At 34.8% G+C, this 15,000-nt stretch overlaps 1 protein-coding gene and 1 long non-coding RNA gene across 3 annotated transcripts in view; one reads left to right on the plus strand and one right to left on the minus strand.

The window, feature by feature from the left end:
* The window catches only part of LOC145293703 (ubiquitin-associated and SH3 domain-containing protein B-like), a 425,494-nt gene that overhangs the window by 268,449 nt on the left and 142,045 nt on the right, over nt 1-15,000 (minus strand). Inside the window, exon 3 of one of the 2 annotated variants that reach the window (XM_080140145.1) lies at nt 11,711-11,779. The exons of the other annotated variant lie outside the window; for it this stretch is intronic. Within the exon in view, the coding sequence (XP_079996271.1) occupies nt 11,711-11,779 (69 nt within the window). The remainder of the gene's footprint in view (nt 1-11,710; nt 11,780-15,000) is intronic. 2 annotated transcript variants of the gene reach the window in all.
* Nucleotides 1-15,000, plus strand: part of LOC145293724 (uncharacterized) — a 51,102-nt gene that overhangs the window by 17,982 nt on the left and 18,120 nt on the right. The window lies entirely within an intron of this gene.

Below are 15,000 nucleotides of genomic sequence, written 5' to 3' on the forward strand. Positions count from 1 at the left end.
AGTCTAGCAGTTCTGGGGAAGAAACTATTAGAGTAGAAGGCTTTCTTACATCTAGGAATCTCTACTCTACTTTGTAGGGGTGGGATTTTGCTGATTATCGGATTTTTCGGCGGTATTTACGTCGAGGGGGTACAAGGGCTTGTAGTTCGTCGGAACATCCACCATTAAAATAGTTGTAGAACAAGCAGACGGATGCAACATTTCGATAATGGGACAGAGGTTGAAGCTTATATGACAGTTCAGGACCTATCAGGTTGGCGACTCTCTTTTGAAGCTGTCCAGGAGCAAGCGACTAGTAGCAGATACATCAGCCCAAATGTGACAACAATACTCCACACATAGGCGAATGGTGGCTTTGTAGAGGTACAGGATACTTTCAGGCGTAAGTGACTTTCTAGTATGTCTAACTATCTATAGTTACTTAGATTAATATAACTGTCTCTCTCCTGCGTAAAAAGTGTAAATTGTACTTGTGATTGCTTAATATTTTTGCACAAAATAAACCTCCATTTGCAGAATCTGGAAATGAATAACTTTCGCTCAACAACGAATGAACAACGAGCCCTAGTCATAGAAACGATACAGCAAGAAGAAGCTGAGAGCGATAAGATGTGAAGAAGTGATGAAGAAAATGGCGACCCGAATTTGAGATAACAAAGAAAACTCCACCGAGGAAAGAATAAAGGAAAACATAACATAGATACGAATAATGAATACTTGATCACGTGCTGTGCGTCCGCGTTAAAATTTATATCATGTGGTAGTTTTGCGCTACTCAAACAAAGGAAACATACAACGTGTTATTCAATATATTTTTTACAAATATTCATCGTAATATGTATTTGTTTTCATTGATTATAGAATTATGTTAACTAGGAGAACCCGTAGATATTCCACGGTAGTTGAAAACTTTTAAAACACACCAACTTACAGAATACGAAAATATCTACGGAGCTAGTAACTTTTCTCTTTTCTTTTCCAAACAACAAATAACATGCCCGAAGATGGTCGAAAGACATTTCGACCGAAACTTTGCACAAATAACACCCAAGGTGAGAACAATAGTCTGATCAATACAAGTAATATAAGCAATCAACCCTCATCTAAAAATAAATTCAGACATTTAATGCATTTTGAGTATTACATATACTGAGGATTAAACGTCCAATCTCCAGAAGAGTGTATCTTACAGCAGAATTTTATCAAATACTTTATCCACTGCGCCAGGCGTTCTTGCGAATTGCATGAGACTTCATGATTAGATCAACTGAAACGTTATAAAAGTAACACTCAAGATGAGAACAGTAGTCCGAAAAATCCAAATAATATGAATTATCAATCACCGTCTAAAGTCATTAGAAACATATACTACACTACTACATTAAAAGATAATGCAATTGTCCATTCAGCAGAAGTAATAGTATAGTTTTGGCCTCGTATAGACAGATACCAAATGTCCATTAGTAGTAGATTTCTTCCGTTTTGCCATTCTGTATTTTTTATAGGCATAAGTTAATTAATAACACACCAAATATTTCCTACGTAGATTCAGTTAAGTATAGTCGAGATTTACACTTCAATTTTGCTCTTCATGTTTATATATATATATATATATATATATATATATATATATATATATATATATATATATAATGACATATATAAATGCATATATAATTACATATACATATACAATTGCATGTATATATACATATATAATTACATATATATATATAATTACATGCATATATACATATATAATTACATATATATACATATATAATTACATATATATATATACATATATAATTACATATATATACATATATAATTACATATATAATTACATATATATATACATATATAATTACATATATATATATACATATATATTTTTTTACACAGTGATCACCGCTTATCAAGGCCCGGAAGCCACTCAGGGATAAGGGTTATTGTAAGTACATTACGTTAGTGTGGAGATTTGATGAAGTGTTTACTTAAGGGGGCGGTTCATTAGGAATTTGTTAACATTGGCCTTGAAGACATCCAAGTTGTAGTCCGGTGGGAAGCAGGCAGACGGAACAGAGTTCCACAGGCGTGCAGTTCTCTCTCTCTCTATATATATATATATATACATATATAATTACATATATATACATATATAATTGCATATATACATATATAATTGCATATATAATTGCATATATACATATATAATTACATATATACATACATATATAATTAGATATATATATATATATGCATATACAATTACATATATATATACATATACAATTATATATATACATATACAATTACATATATATACATATACAATTGCATATATATACATATACAATTACATATATATACATAAACAATTATATATATACATATACAATTACATATATACATATACAATTACATATATATATATATACAATTACATATATACATATACAATTACATATATATATATATATACAATTACATATATATATATATACAATTACATATATATATATATATACAATTACATATATACATATACAATTACATATATATATATATATATACAATTACATATATATATATATATATACAATTACATATATATATATATATACAATTACATATATATATATATACAATTACATATATATATATATACAATTACATATATATATATATACAATTACATATATATATATATATATATATATATATATATATATATATATATATATATATATATAATTATTCTCTTCTACATACACACACTAGTGTTTCATGCTTACGCAATTATCAATATAAGAGGTGGCAATTCCTGCCGGTCGGGAGATTCGAACGCAGCCACGAAGCGAACTAAGGCTTTACTTTCGTGTCACCAAACAACTGACTCGGGAATTAAGGGGATTAAAAACTAATAAACGCCAAATTCGGGGGCAGACATTAGACGATCCAGAGTGTTCGAACGGGTGGAAGTGGTGAATGTTGCATAAATGCTAGTCGACTGCCTCTTAGTTTTTATTTCCCAGACCGCGCCTTTCCTTATATATGCTTAAAGAGACAATAATTATGATTAATAATAATTATTCTGTACTAGGCGCAATTATAATTTATAATTATTTTATTTTTACTTTGATTCTTGTATTTTTTTACTGTGTTTCATGTGTATTTTTGTATTTCTCTATATGTCTTTCCCTATGTATCTTCCATACTGTCTTTTTTCTATCTCTATTATGAAAATCCTTCCTGTTTTTTTATACATATAGTTCGTTGGTATTTAATTTCTAAGCTAATGTCCTTTTGCCAGCTTTTCTGTGTATAAATAAACCTGTTTTTTTTCTTCTCTTCTGATGAGAAGCATTAGGCTTCGAAACGTCATGTCGTAAAGAGGTTCTTTTTGTTTTTTTTTCCTTATTAATCTGATGATGTAAACAAAAATTATTTAACTTTTAATTCTCATCCTTCATTTCTTATATTAATTGTTCCATTTAATCATGTAGAGTGTTGGTATCTTTATAGGTTTCTTTGTATAAAGTTAGTTTTTTTTTTATCTTTACCAATTTTGTTTATTTTATATATATATATATATATATATATATATATATATATATATATATATATATATATATATATGTTTTGAGAAAAATACAAAAACCGAATGAAATTATTAAAATAATCAACGTTTCGTCCTTATTTCAGAGGCCATCTTCAGGATATTGAAGTAAAAATGCAAGAAAAGAAAAAGTCATAGATCATACGAAAAAGAGAACAGTTTTTGAATCGTACCCATGTCGGGAAGGACAAACATTATATATATATATATATATATATATATATATATATATATATATATATATATATATATATGTTGAAAGAGAGAAGGGAAGAGAGAGTTATTAGTATGTTCTTCCAATGCGGAAATATTTCGGTGTTGGTTAGAAAAAAAAAAACTTCGAACAAAACATTAAAAAAAAATTGAAAAATAAAGTTTACTAGCTTCTAGCATTCCCCCTCGATCACAGACCTTGTGCGACACCGAAAATTTTCCTGATATTTCGGTGATATCACCCTCTTTTCAAGTGTTCCTAGTTCTTTACATTACTCCGGGTGTGATTGGTAAGTTATGAATGAAAGGAGAAGTAATACAAGTTGCTAAAAGATAAACAAACTTGTTAAGAAGTCACGGAGCTAATAAGAATAGAGTAAAAGAAACTTATGAGAAGAAAGGGAGAAATTGGATACGAAAGAAACTGATAAAATATAAAAAGGTTGAAAGGTAAGAAAAGATAATTGGGGACACGAGTGGGAAGTTGGGGGTGCGATTGGGATATGGCATGCGGCGGGGGGGGGGGGGTAAACGCTCCAGGTAGAAATGTACGCAGGAACGCCTTGTTGATTACGGGGTGTTTCAAGTAGAGTCAAATGACAGGTTGTTAAAATATGACAACGAATAAAGTTAAAGAAATTCCGATCCGTCACAATTGTGTGTGTGTGTGTGTGTGTGTGTGTGTGTGTGCGTGTGTGTGTGCGTGTGTGCGCAAGCGCGTGTTTCTCACTATTTCAATTTTATCATTTGATTCTAATATAAACTTGCCTCCTCACGAAGGCAGAGTTAGACACTGGGTCGGTTTTAATGTGTGTATGTGTGTTGGGGGGGGGGACCATTTCTCCGAAAAGGGGCACTTTGGTTTGTAACAAAAATGAAAAAAAATTATCAGTCATGAAAGATTTTTCCGAGACCATAAAAGAAAAAAAAAAAGAAAAAAAAAAAAAAATGAAAGTCAAGCGGAAAAAAGCCAAATGCAGCATCAGAAGAAATACTACACTTTGATCCTGGCCCGTGTCCGACCGGATGTCAGGCATTCACCTGCTATCTCATACATTCCAACCGAGAGATCACTTTTAAGATTCTAACCGACCATTGAAGTGCAGTTTTAAAAATCTCTCTTGCACTTAGTTCACTGGGTATATTTTCCTGGTAGTATCTGAAATTCTTTTTCATGTGTCCTGTTGCTCCTATAATAACTGGAATGATGGAGATCTTCCTAAGATTCCAGTTTCTTTTCATGTCAAACACAAGACCTTGTTATTTCGTTATCTCAGCGTTATCGTCTACCCAACATCATTAGAGACACTAACTTCTACTAACGTTGCTTCTTTATCCTTGTCCCATATCAGGTTTAATAGCTCCGTTTTCTAGTTACGTAGCTGTAGGAAATGCATAGCCATAGTGGCTGGTGTATGACTTATTTCCAACTGTTCTTACTGGTAAACATGTTACCAGGGCTTGCTGATGCATTCGATATTAAAAATTCCTATTGGAGAAAGGGAGGGGGAGTTTGAGAATAGGAGAGGGGGGAGGTTGAGAATAGGAGAGGGGGAGTTTGAGAATAGGAGAGGGGGGAGTTTGAGAATAGGAGAGGAAAGTAACTGATATGTTTACAGAATTAATACATTACATTGACTCGAGTTCTTCTTTGTTGTTTTTTGTTTTTTTAATTTTCTCATTGGTTTGTTTAAGCTGAGGATAAGGTATTCTACCAGATGTGAAACATTCATCCGTCATCTCATATTCTAACCAGAGATTCTAACTTTAAGTGCAATTGTTTGAATCTCTTGCGCTTTGTTCACCAGGTAGTTTTTGAATTTCTTCCATGAGACCAGTGGCTCCTATAATTACTGAAATGATAGAAATCTTCCTAAGATTCCTGTTTCTTTTCATGTCATACACAAGACCTTAGTATTTTGTAATCTTTTCCCTCTCAGTTCTGTTTAAGCCAGCATAACTTCTAAGGTTGCCTCTTTATCCTTGTCCCATATCAGGTTTAATAGCTCCGTTTTCTAGTTACGTAGCTGTAGGAAATGCATAGTCATAGTGGATGGTGTATGACTTATTTCCAACTGTTCTTACTGGTATATATTCACAGGGCTTGCTGATGCATTCAATATTAAAACTGAAAGCTAAAGTGGTACAAAGCTAAAGTGGTACAAAGCTAAAGTGGTACAAAGCTAAAGTGGTAACTCATCAACATAAAATATTAAGCTTAATATCGATTTCTCCACGTGTTGCTTTTTATTTGCTCAGTACAGATGTTTTCTTTTAATCCTCTTTTTCTTAAATTAAAAGATTTTGAGTATGCAGCCTCTAGACTTGAATAGATTGAAAGAAACTGCACAACAACAACAACAACAACAACAACAACAACAACAACTACAATAATAATAATAATAATAATAATAATAATAATAATAATAATAATCGCTTGCTCTGAGCACTTTTTGATTACGTCTTTTGCGTATAATTACTTCTTTCGTGTCTATTTACTTATTTCATGTACATTTCTATTATTTCTTCATGATGCTTTTTATTTGTTCCATATAAATGTTTACTTTTAATCCCCTTTTTTCTCTTTCTCATTTTGCCTATACCTGGAGAGATTTGAACACATTGGAAGAAACATTATTATTATTATTATTATTATTATTATTATTATTATTATAATAATAATAATAATAATAATAATAATAATAATAATAATAATAATAATAATAATAATAAGTATAATTGTGATGATGATGATGATGATGATGAACAGAGAGAACAAAAGTCAGATTATGGTACAGACAAGCTTCCCAAGCACAAATAGAGATTTTCTCAACAAAAGGCAAACGAATAAAGACGAAAGGCGGCGGCGAAATATCAAGATTGCCTTTAAGAAAACAAACATCGCTAAGCAAGTAAAAGAGCCACTAATAGAATAGTGTCCATCTCAAGTGTGTCCACGAAAATCGGTTTGTTTAATTATTGCGTATGTTGTAATAAACGAAGGGACATTTTCTGTACGAACATTGTTTGGATATGTGCCGGACCCCCCCCCCCCCCAAAAAAAAAAAGAAAAAGAAATGTCGGGCGGCATTCATAACTGACTCACGTCCGGAAACGTGATAGACACAAATCACAGGGAAAGCAATGCTCAGCCTATATTTCCATCGCACTCGTTAGATGAACAGTGAAACTATAACGACAAAATGCTTAACCATGTGGCCTTTATTGTAATTGTTACGTACAGAAGAATCCAGAAAACCTACTCACCATATCCAAGCAGTATACATGAGCGTGGATTAGTTAATATAGGCTTGCATCTTTTTTTATTGTTCGCCTCAAACATGGCATATTGCCACTGAAACGAAAGGGGCAATTACTTGACACATCCTGAGTAAGTTATAATCATGTCAGTCGAGGATGCGTCCTTGACATAGTCTTGGCCATTTTTGAGTAGGGAATGACCTTGCATCTGCTGGGCTGAAGTGTAGTTCTAGGTAGTCCTAGGAGGTCTACCCATCCAGGTTGTTGTCTCCCATCTTTTGGGTGGAATAAGCTTATTGCTTACTTCCTTGAGCGCCCCTACCGGGGAATGCCGATGGGGTTGCCTAAGCAATTTTAAAAAGATCAGAATGCTCCTCCTTTAGGACCGCACATTCTGACTGTGTCACATCTCCCTGAAACGGCAAAGAAAGTAAATACCTATTTTTATGGCGGACCAGATTTATAAGGGCAACCTAATTGGGGAGTTGGGCAACAAGATGGTTGTTCACGTAACATTTAAATTTCTGCCTGCTAATTCGGTCGATGTTTATGTAGTCGAAGGAACAAGGAGCAAGGAGCAAGGGGGGATTTCCATAGGTAAGCAGAAAGAAACTATAGAAGTAAAATGTATTCCGGTATCTCAGGACTTCTACTATGAAGTGGTGGGGTTTTGTTGGGTGTGTTAGTGGCATTTACTTTAAGGGGGCACAAGTGCAGTGAATTCATTAGAGCACATTTCCTAGAAATACTTGAAAGCAAGCGCAGGGATGCAACTCTGCAGTGATGCGATAGAGGTAGAGCTTGGTAGACAGTGTGTAACTTATTATTTAATGTTGTTCTAACCCTGTCCAATGTTGGCTATCTAGCAAATGTGCTTCTGTTAAAGCAAAGAGGGGGAGGAAAATGTGAGTAAAGAAGTGAAGTCGAGGCAGTTGAGGGTGGACATTATTGTCATCACGTAATTTGAGATTACATATATTAAGAAGAAAAAATAAACGACCACTTAGTAAACGACTAGCGAGGAGACCCGACGTTGCACGGAACTGAATAAAGATCAATGATTGTTCATTGAAATCGGTAAAGTTGTCCATTTTTCAATCAAATCGATCGATTGCCTGCTCTAGTTGAGGACCTACCCATGCGGTGCACCGGGAGGAAGCTTTACATGTCTTCCTGCAGTGACGTCGACCACAATATGTTGTAGTCTGCATTGCACTGTAGAGAACCTACCGTTGATTTTATAAAATTGTTATTATATAATGGCTTGAATTAAAGTTTGAAATGAAAAAATCAAGTATCATGGTTCCATTTTGTCCTAAACGGAAACATTTAATTCGAATGCGTTCTTGCTTATCAAATAAATTAGTTGTTTTTATAAAATATTTTTTTTTACATAATGGCTTGAATTAAAGTTTGAAATACAATAGTCAAATATTATGATTCAATTGTGTCCTAAACGGAAACATCCATTTTGAACGGAGCCTTGTCTTATTAAAGAAACTACTGTTGATTTTAAACGCCTGGCCAGTCCTTGGGGACTTTTGGGGCTAAATAGGTGGGGGGCAAATAATGGACTTAATCATTTCTTTTTTTGTATAGTGAAGAACTCAATTTTACATATGTTAAGGTCTAAAACTGCACCGTTTGTTCATTTTCAATAGGATTTGATGTCCCCTGAGGACTTTTAGGACTAAATGGGAGGAATGCTGAACTTAGTCATTTTTTTTAATGCCTGTGCACTCACGGAGAACCATGCGTGCTTCACTTGTAATTGTTAAAGGCAAAAAGTTTAATCTTAATAGCACTACCATCCATTTACAACCCCATTTCACTACAGACTGAAGGTCGTTTTTGCCATTGCATTGAATATGTGCACATTTCTTTTTCAGGCATGTCTATCATAGAGCATGATGTCCTCAACAGATATACCCATCTCGGACACAATTTTATCAGGAATGTCGTTTATAAGTATCAAGAATAATAAATGTCCAAGAATCGATTATCGAAGACAACCTGGATTTTTTTCTTGTACAAGGAGGATCTAAACATTAGGCATAAACGTTGACACACTGGTTCTCATTTGATCACCGGGGTAAAGCAATGTTAAACCTGGCCAGTATATAATGAGTGACCATTTAAGAATACCAGGCGCTGTATGTATGAGGATGTCGACATATCCTTGCAAGAACTGCAAAAGAAAACAAACGTTGTCATCTTCCCTAACGGGAATATACATGCAGCTTGGGGGCCGCTTATGAATTTCATACTCCCATGAAACTTCCTCCTTTGGAGGAAATCGGGTCAATCTGCCTAGGGTGAGTGCCGCTTCGGTACAGAACGATACTCTTTCAGTGTAATTTAATTTTCATGAGAAGACCTTCATGTCAGACTTTAGGTTTTGATTATATCAAGAGCTACCATCTTAGCTTTCACTGCTTTATCCGGTGCATGGTGTATGCATTCAAAGATGGTCATTAGGACATTCACAGTAGAGCGGGCTTTCCTAAATCCATATTGTACAATATGCCTCCACCCCAACCCAAGTCCAAGCAAGTAGGTCATCAGGTAACAAAAGAAATAGGACATAGAACTCGTCACTAGAGAATATACAGTAAGCTAGAGAAAAGAAACGTGACATGGAATTGTTGATTACACTGTGATAAATGACTGTAACGGAGGGATTGAACAATGGACCCGAGATGTATTTAGATTTTATTAGCAGGGGGGATGTACAGTGAGTTGTATGACTTTGGAGAGTAACTATGGGATGCGACAGTCAATGAGTTGTTTTAACGACAATACAAACTACTTACGGACAAAACAGGCCAGATTACGACGGTAAGATTTGAGAGTCGTGAGTTGGACGCTTACAACAGTTGTGAGTTGGACGCTTACGACAGTTTTGAGCTGGAAACAGTTGAAGACGGATTGTGGCTCGGAGCAGAAGGGGAAAATAAATTGACCAACCGACAGACAATACAGGCTCGACAGGAGTTATACATGTGGACCTTAGCATGTAGAGGGTCAATGATGTCACATACAGCCAGAATACAGCCGATATATCTATGAAGATATTACATTATAGCAACCGATAATAGATATATATATATACAGAGTTAGCCAGTGGTCAGTGAGAGAAGGGAGACAGATAGCGAGAGAGTTGGAGCGTTGGAGACAGTGTCAGCTAACAACAGGGCTAGAGCCCTGTACGACAGGGGAAGCAGGATCTAAGATGCGCGCAATCTTCCAATGGGAAAGCGTTTGGAAAAAAAAAACTGTCTGAAAATATAACCGGAGACTCCTGGTCGTTTCTTTGGAAGGAATCTTCTTTGCAGCTGTTTGCAGATTCGTCAACCAAGACTCGAATGAATGAAAGTAACGTTTTCCTGTTTGGCAAGATGTAATTCCCCAGAAAGATGTTCCGTCCCTTTGTTGATAAAATGTTATATGTCCTGTGGAACTGTATCTATATGTGTAACAGAGTTATACACGCATCTACAAGGAACATTATGAAACACTAGACGACACAAAGGAAACTCATTATATATCCACGTCTATTATATGCACACCTTACAAGTATATAGACTCCACTATCTAACATATGGTTAACCTGAGCAACGTAACATATCGTTAACCTTGAAGGGAGTACAACATAATAATACGTGAGATTCAAACTTGGGTATTGACATCGTAAAGAAATACTACTTTAATAATGTGTGCTCTACCTATCGCTTTTTTGCCTACCAATCATGTTTTGAATTTGCGTACGAACAGACAAATTCCCCAAACATAATAAAATGTTAATAGTACGACAGTCGTTCCAAACGTAAGGCTTTTTTTTTTTAAACTAAAACGTTGAAGAGCTACGAAAACGGTTATACCATTAAAACAAACAACCTTTTTGTGCCCCAGAATTTATTTTTCTACATAGTCACCACCATTCTCAATCCACTTTGGCCAGCCTCTTTTGATGCCTCTGTCGTAAAAGTCAGGAGCGCGCTTTGTCACTCGCATCTCTGTCGCTACTCTGAAATCGACGAATCCATACTCTAAATGTGCTGGCATACACTGCAGCGGCTTTGTAAAAGTTCGATAGAACTCGTTGAATATGTTATCCAGTTCAATTTTTTCTGCATGGAGGAATTCAATGACACAGCTCTCTACTGATGCGTGTCCATGACAGGGGTTACTTTCTTAGAGTCTCACAGCGTCAATATCTGCAACAGAGAGATGAAAATTTCAGGTTATGAATGCATAAATTCAGCCATGATAACAATACAATTTGCAAGCCCCTCTGATACTTTCAGGTGGAATCAAAAGTAGGAGGCATTACTTTTGGAACATCCTTTATATGTAGATCAATTTTTATACGGTGAGTTTATTTTGCTTAACATACTGTGTCACCGTCGACGGTGGCGTCGTCATCGTCATCATCATCATCATTTTAATGTTCGCTGTACATGTTGGCATGCATTGGACGTCTTTAAGAAATTGATTTCCGAACTATCCTATCTCTGGACAGGTTTTTATTTATCCTTCTTTCTCTTTCAAATAAAAAAATAACAAAATAAACTAAAATGATAACCAAAGAAAAAAATATATAGTAATAAATACCTTGGAAATTCCTTCCAGACAGACTGGAAATTATTCCTGTTTGGTTGGTATATTTTATCTATTGACCCTCTATAAAAATAAGGGAAGGCAATTTCAGTAATTTGTATTTACGTAAATAAGAAATAATAATAATAATAATAATAATAATAATAAAAAACTACATAAATTAAAAAAAATAAAAAAATAAAAAACTTTTTATATTCTGGAAGTCGATCGATGCAATGGGCATGCGCAAACCGGAGAGAATGCAGGTAAAAAATGCGATGGGAAATAAAAGATAAAACTGAAACATTTCGGCCGATGTAACCGCTACCTTAAAACAAAAATTCTTATTCTTAATTTTATTTTTATTTTTAATTTACCAACAACCCATACTGTCGCCGAAATATGAAGGGCGACTTTGATAAGAGGCCAGATTTATAGGGAAAACTGAATGGGGAATTGAACAGCAAAATGTTTGTTCACGTTACATTAAATTTCTGCATGTTGGCTCAGTCGGGTAAACACGTATTTAAAGGCAATAGATCCGCGAAAAAAAAAAAAAAAAGCTATTAGAGTATAATATTTTCCGGCATCCAGAGACCTCTACTTTGAAAGAGTGGAATTTTTACTGTTAGTCGAGATGGGTCGGGTATTTTTCTTGAGAGGGTACAAGTAAAATAAGTCCACCTGGATACATTCCGTGGATGTACTTCCAAAACAAGAATAGGGACGCAGCACTGTGGCGATGCGACAGAAATTGAAGGTTGTCAGACAATGCGGGACATGTTAGATTAGAATTTTTATTTTTTACTCTGTCTTGGAAGTGCATCTCTTCGTACTTAGAGACCTCTTTGTCAAACTGGGAAATCTATACCGAACTTCGAAATGAATCCGAAAATGAAATAAAGGTTCAGTTCAAACTGCCTTATAGGTTTCCCAGTTCGACATATATTTTCCCAAGTTCGACTATAAGATATCTAAGTTCGTAAAATAAAAAAAAGTGCATTCAAAGAAAGTCGGAGGTTGCATCGGCCGCAGTGTTATGAATAAAGCAACAAAGATGAGAATAGTAGTTCAAATAATTCGAAATCTATTTTTTCAACTCAATCGCTTTAAACTTTTACAATAATAATGTAATGCAATCAATGAACAACGTGATTTGAACTTAATACATCCAACAAGGCCATGTCTATTATATTAACTTCCTCAGTGGGAGGTGATGCTGGCTAAGTGTTTAACGACACCTTCACGTGACCTCCTCCTGTAAGTATACGATGTATTTTTAGAAAGAATTATAACTAGAAAAATATCGGGGAAACCAATGCCAATAATAGAATCTTCAGATTCATACGAAATAAATGAACCAACTACCTTAGAAAAGTAATATCCAACCTCTATTCATGTTCGGTATGTGTATATGTTTATAGATTTGTATGTGTATTACATACGGCATAATCACGTTGACACACCGGTTCTCGTCAAATCACCGGATTTAAGCAACACTAAGCCTGGTTAGTATCGGATGGGTGACCATTTGAAAATTCTAGATGCTGTATGTGCTCTCTGCTTATCTTGACATTGTTTCCAGTCGTCATGAACCTCCATTTGCCATTGGTATTTAACAAGGCCGAATCAGGAGCAGTATCGTTGGAAATTGCGCAATTCTTGCCACAAAAATTCCACGCGCAGGCACTCTTATAGGGGATATCCATAGTCTGTCAAAACTGGAGGAAGCTAGCATATTTATATGTTTAGGATTCATTCCCAAATTAATCAACCGATGATTATGAATATTGGAACACAGCTGCTAAGCGTAAGGAGTTATAATGTGGTCTATATATGGTTTAATTTAGTTTTATGCAAATAAAGGAAAAAGGGATGGGAGCCCTTCATTAAAATTCAGATACCTTTAATCTTTGTGATATTTTAACAAAATGTATCAGACATCAATACATATTGTTCACATTTCAGTTTCCTTAAGGTATTTTAAAGAGTATAAGTAGGCATCGTGGAAGCACAGAGTTTTAACCCCACCAGACATAGTTACCGATACACCGGTAATTTCCGAAAATGCTATATACCGAGTTACCGCTAAACCGGTATTTTTCCGACCACGTGTTTTTATGTTGTCAGGAAGCTAAAAATAGCTACCCAATCGCTGCTTAGCCTCGATTTAGCGCAAATCTAACGTTCTGCAAATGACTTCCTTTGTTTTGGAGGAGTTGTGTGTTGTTTTGTAGACTAAAGTAGCCATGAGGCGAGCTAGTGACGAACCAAATACTTCGACAGATAAAAGAGTGATACTAAGGAGTTTCACAGTGCAATAAGTATTGGATAAAGTGACAAATTCTGATTCAGATGAAGGCGAATTTGATCAGGAGTATATCTCTGAATCAAATAACGCTAGTGATGATGAATATATCGATGAAGGAGTAAGTGATGTTAATTTTGATGATGCAAGTGGGCCTGTGCATCAAGGAGGGCTCCAGCTGGCGGTAAAAAATTACTAACGCGTTTAAATTTTTTTTCGTTTTACCCAGAAGGCCAGGCACAGGGGCAAATTAGGTTGAGTAGCTCTGGTCTGATAGAGTTAAGAAAATTATATCTGCATTGAATTTGATTCATAGTCATTAGACGTCAATTAAGCAAGCATCTCTGAATTTCAATTTCATCTTAAGATCGTTTAAGTATAGACTTAAATTTTAGACATTTTCTCCCATCAAAATAATGTAATAGATTTTGATCGCAATTAGAATAAGGATTCTAGACATAAGATAGCAAGCACTATAAGTAGAACCCCGGAATACGGTAACATCGGGATACGGGTTTTCAGGTTACGATGTGGAATATGATGTTTTTTTCCAGCCCCTGGTTACGGTATTTGCCCTGCTTTACGATGTTATTTATAATGTTATTTGATTATATACATGTGTATTATATACTGTACTGTATTTTGTTACTAATTTTTGAATATATACTGTATACGGCGATTTCACCAACCTCGGAACGGATCATTGCTGTATACCGGGGGTCTACTGTACATTGATTTTAATATTCGCAAGAGAGGATGAAATTGATGTAGAACTCTTCTGTTTGGGGAATTAATTTCTTTAGATATTTTCTAGTTCACTATAGTATCGTAGCAAAATTGGCAAGCAGTCTAAAGTGCAGTATTATTAACAACGGAGAAATCGAAAATAAGCTAAAATATGCAACAAATAACTTTTACCAAACGACAGAAATTTTTTTTCTATCGACCTGCATAGTTTTAAACGTTTGAAACAGTTTTGTTATTTCAAAATATGTTT

Source organism: Euprymna scolopes, chromosome 2, assembly GCF_053919585.1.
Source record: "Euprymna scolopes isolate OS-2025 chromosome 2, ASM5391958v1, whole genome shotgun sequence".
NCBI lineage: Eukaryota > Metazoa > Mollusca > Cephalopoda > Sepiida > Sepiolidae > Euprymna > Euprymna scolopes.